The sequence below is a fragment of the Triticum urartu genome, chromosome 7A, assembly GCF_056163025.1.
Source record: "Triticum urartu cultivar PI428250 chromosome 7A, HENAU_Tu73, whole genome shotgun sequence".
NCBI classification, from domain to species: Eukaryota; Viridiplantae; Streptophyta; class Magnoliopsida; order Poales; family Poaceae; genus Triticum; species Triticum urartu.
The window spans coordinates 486571501-486575963 of record NC_141879.1 but is presented as its reverse complement, the minus strand read 5'-3'; the positions used below and the strand labels follow the sequence as shown (position 1 = coordinate 486575963).

The 4463-nt window shown below is 42.7% G+C and overlaps 1 protein-coding gene across 1 annotated transcript; it reads left to right on the top strand.

The window, feature by feature from the left end:
• Positions 1-1318: 1318 nt before the first annotated feature.
• LOC125521971 (uncharacterized) lies at positions 1319-4205 on the top strand. The gene is made up of 4 exons (XM_087533122.1): positions 1319-1680; positions 2293-2490; positions 3248-3333; positions 4087-4205. Exons 1-4 carry the CDS (start codon positions 1319-1321, stop codon positions 4203-4205), a joined length of 765 nt encoding a protein of 254 aa, XP_087389248.1.
• The last annotated feature ends 258 nt before the right edge of the window (positions 4206-4463 follow it).

Here is a 4463-nt window from a genome sequence, read left to right as displayed (position 1 = left end):
ATAAAGAGCAAACTATGAGGCAGCTGCAGTTCAAATTTTACCCACTTCCTACTGAATCGCCAGAAATTTGTCTTTTTCACGAGAGGTGGATCGAAACTTTTGACACCCAACCATTTGGTCAATTGTGCATTATATATGGCCTAGTCCAATATTGCAACAAATATATGGTAGGTCCTTCACAAAAAATAACTCATTTTGGGCACACGAATTATATAAAACAAATTTTTCGTCCAAAGAAAATGAAAAGTTCCTTAGGCAACATTGTTTGCCATCCCAATATGCACCCTTATGCACAATATGAGATCATTTGAACAAACTATGCCATGAATGTGGCCATAAGATTGATCATTTGGCTTGAAAGCCATGCATCTTCACGCATGATAGCTTGTTTTTGAGAACACTTTTTAAAAATAATTACCGTATTACAAGTTTATTATTTTTCCTGCTAACTTGGTCACATATAATGACACAATGCGAAGGTTTTCCAATTTTTTGATTTTTTTGAATTTTTTATGTCCGTTTCAAAATGCGGTCAAAACGACGGACATGACCGTTCCTAGCTATTGGTTGAATCTTGGAAAACTTTTTGTGTTTGTCTGATGAAATAGATACTTATGTACCTAGAAATGAATTTTGGAAAAAATAAAGAGCAAACTATGAGGCTGCTGCAGTTCAAATTTTACCCGCTTCCTACTGAATTGGCAGGAATTTATCTTTTTCACGAGAGGTGGATCGAAACTTTTGACACCCGACCATTTGATCAATTGTGCATTATATATGGCCTAGTATTTTATAAAATGGATTTGGACCAATTTTGCAACTAATATTTGGTTGATCCTTCACAAAAAAAACATTTTGAGCACTCGAAAAAAGGAAAATGAAAACTTCCTTAGACAACATTGTTTGGCATTCGAAGATGCACTCTTGTGCACAATATGAGATCAATATTTGATTTTTTTTCATGTGAAACAGTAGAATAAAAACAAAAGAAAAAACACAACTATATGTGCTCTATTCCCATTGGTGGAATTCGTTGTCAGACGGATCGATGACATGATGCCCATCCATCCATCCATCCATTTATGTACAGAAAAAAAAGAAAATGAAAACGAAAACCCCACCCGCATCCACGTACCCAAGCCCTACCCAGATCCCATCGATCCCCTCCTCCTATCGCACCCCTCCCCCATCTCGTCGCCGTCGCCATCGACGGCGCTCCCCTCGATCCCTCCCACCGCCGTCTCCCTCCATCAGATCGAGCTCCCCCTCCCCTCTCCCTCCCACCTCTCGAAGCTTCCGTGTCCCACCGCCGCGCACCATGCTCCTCTGCAGCTTCTGCGGCGACGTAGCTGCCCCTGACTACCATGCTACCGCGGCCGGCCACGGCGGCCAGTACCCGTACTACTCCTACGGCGGTGGCGCCGACGCCTTGTGCCGCTGTGGCAGGCCGGCGACGATGACCGTGCCCACCGAGGAGGGTTTCTTTGACGACATCTTCGGCGCCCGTGCACGTCAGTTGCGGTCGAGGTCCAGGTCCAAGTCCACCAAGTCATCGTCGGTGATCAGCTTCGACGAGTTTGGCTCCGGCTGCTCCGCCTTCCGGTCGGTGACCACCAGCGGCGGCGCGGTAAAGCTGCTCTCTCCTCCTTCACGTCCAAGCTCAGGTGAACCAGACGTCAGGTGCGATTCAGGCGACGCCGCCCTCTCCTCTCCCACCCAAGATCCCTATAGTAGTTCAATATGTAGTTGTGTCATTAGGTAGCCAGATCCCCATTTCGTGTCCATGTAGTCGTAGCACCATTAGAAGTCAACCAAACCAATCAAGCAAGCAATGTGTTCATGTAGATGTAGCGGTTAATCAACGTCAATGGCGGGCAACTCTAGTTATTAGTCAGTCGTAGCATTTGTTGTGATTCTGAACATGTTGTTCTATTATTGCACTGCATTCGGTACCATTCCGTCACAAGGTTTAGTTAAGATTCAGTTGCAAGCTTTGCATGTTATTGAGATTCTGGAAGATGATTTGGTTCACTTCACCCAATGATTTCGTCGTCATAAACTGAGCATATGCGGTTTCTTCAGGAACCCTCCTTATTGAAGTGTGCATCCATTCCATTGAGATGGCTATTGCAAGCAGCAAAGTTTTGTTGATAACAGTTCGTGTGCTTGCTCACTAACAAGTTTGCATTTCTTCCCAATAACAGGTTCCACTTCTTGGTGGAGCGATGTGCGCGTGCACCTAGCATTTCTTCTAAAACTCAGTGTCTCTCAAGGTAACATATTAACCTGAAGGCAAAGCAGTTGCATTCCCTTTGCTACTAATCATCGATATCAGCTACACCGCAGGACTCAACCGTACCGTATGCCGGGCGTCGTCGTGGTACTAACGGCCAGGCCACCGACGCCGGCACCGACCCCCACCAGAGATCCGCCGCCGCCCAGGACCCCAAGCTGCTGGACGACTTCGAAGACGCCGAAGCCGACACCAAAGTTTAACTACCACCTCCAAATCAAATCTTGGGCTTCATTCATGGCTGTCTAGTACTGCTAGTTAATCCTGGGGCTTAATTACCATTAGTCCACATTTCATATTATTCTTGGAGTACCATACTGTAGCAGCAACATTGTACTATAGCAGCAGCATTAGTGTTGTACTGTAGTCTGTAGGATGCACCTGCATATGCACCTACATGTGTAGTCAGTAACTAGTGCTACTACTTGAACTCAAAATTTCTTTTACAAAGAATAAAAAGATGAGCATTTCTCCAGCCAATGTCTGCAGTAGTTGCTGCTATGTAATCATCGTCTGGACCTATGCATTTCATCAAAATTTGCAATGATGTTTGTTGCCTAAGAAACTAGCGAATTATAGAGGCCTGAGATTCTTCTTTTGTTGTACTTGTACATGTAGCAGTGTTCTTCGCACTATGACCTAAAGCAATCAGTCGGACAATTGCAGTCTTGGCATGCTCTGTTGCTCTCCTAGTTGTTAACCTATGTGTAGTAGTACGTAGGAATAGAGGTATGCTAAATCTGGCATTTTCAAGTATGTTGTGTTGCTTTGACTGCTCTCAGTTTAATAATTTTAACTCTTCTGGCATTTTCAAGTATGCACAGTGTATTAGTGTATCATCATCTGTGTTATACGTTTCCGCCACGGAATCAACGAAATGTTTCTGCAATAAGATGTATTTATTTAGACGAAGTATCCACTTTCCCTGACATAATATGTTCATGTTCACGACAGGCCCCCTGCAAATTGCTGGATGCAACATCAATGCAGCTCTGATCCAGAACCTGGTTCTTGGATGCAACACGCATTGTGCTGGACAGGTATAGCCCCGGTCACACCATAATATGTTAGTGCTCAATCATGTATGCATCTCCATGTTGCAAGCCTGCCATACTTGATAGGATCAGTACTTATTAACTGCTCATATGTGCTTGTAGAGAAGAATACAATTATTATTTGACCAGTCTAGATTTTTAACATTTGATGTGCTTCCAAGGGACACAGATCTCTACTCTTCTATATAATCCACACTTTGTTCTGGAAGCAAGTTAGTTGTACCATGCTGTTACATCACAACAAGGTGTCATTTGATGTACTGCTGCTGTTGATGCTCCCTAGAGTCTAGATGAAGATGTACTGCTGCTATTGATGCTCTAGCTGTAGCATGTACTATTGCTGTTTTGCTACTGCAGTGTTAGTTTCGCTACTGCTAGCTGTTGGCTGCTACTAGTTAGTACTTAGTAGTTACTGCTAGCAGTGCTAGTAGTTAATGCTGCTTCTATTGCTTGTGCAATTGTGCTAGTAGCCAGTAGATGTTCATTGCATGACATGCACTAGTAGCTAGTAGATGTGTTGGTACCTATACGCTAGTACTATTGGTGTGTTGAATGTCTTAGTAGAACATCATCAGGTTGATGTGTTGTAGTCAAGTTTTGGAAGTTTTGCCATGCCATGCTTACTGTTTACTGAACTGAGGTATTTGGGCATTTATGTGTAATTTTTATTCTCTTGAATGGATATTTTTATTGGCAATCATTTAAGTTCCACTGTATCTTATAATTTATGCAGATCAGGATCTAATGTTGTTGAGGTGGCTGCTGTTGTGACCATGATCAGAAGAAGCCTGGAGATGTGCACAATAGTTTTAGTTGATGTTACCACCATGTTTTGGTGCATGTGTATTTCTTTTTGATTGTGCAGACGTGTATGTGCTGTTGTGAGTTTCATTGAGTGATTTCTGGATTTGATCATTTAATTGTGAGAATTATTGATTGTTTACTGTTGAAATGTGTAAAATAAATCTGTCAATGAAAAGGCTGAATGTTCTATTGGATCGAATAATATTTGGGCTCTAAAAAGGCTATGGCCCAAACAACAGTGGACTGGAATATTGCGCATTTATGAAAAAGGTATAAAAAGGCTTAATTAAATGGACTATGAAATGGATGAG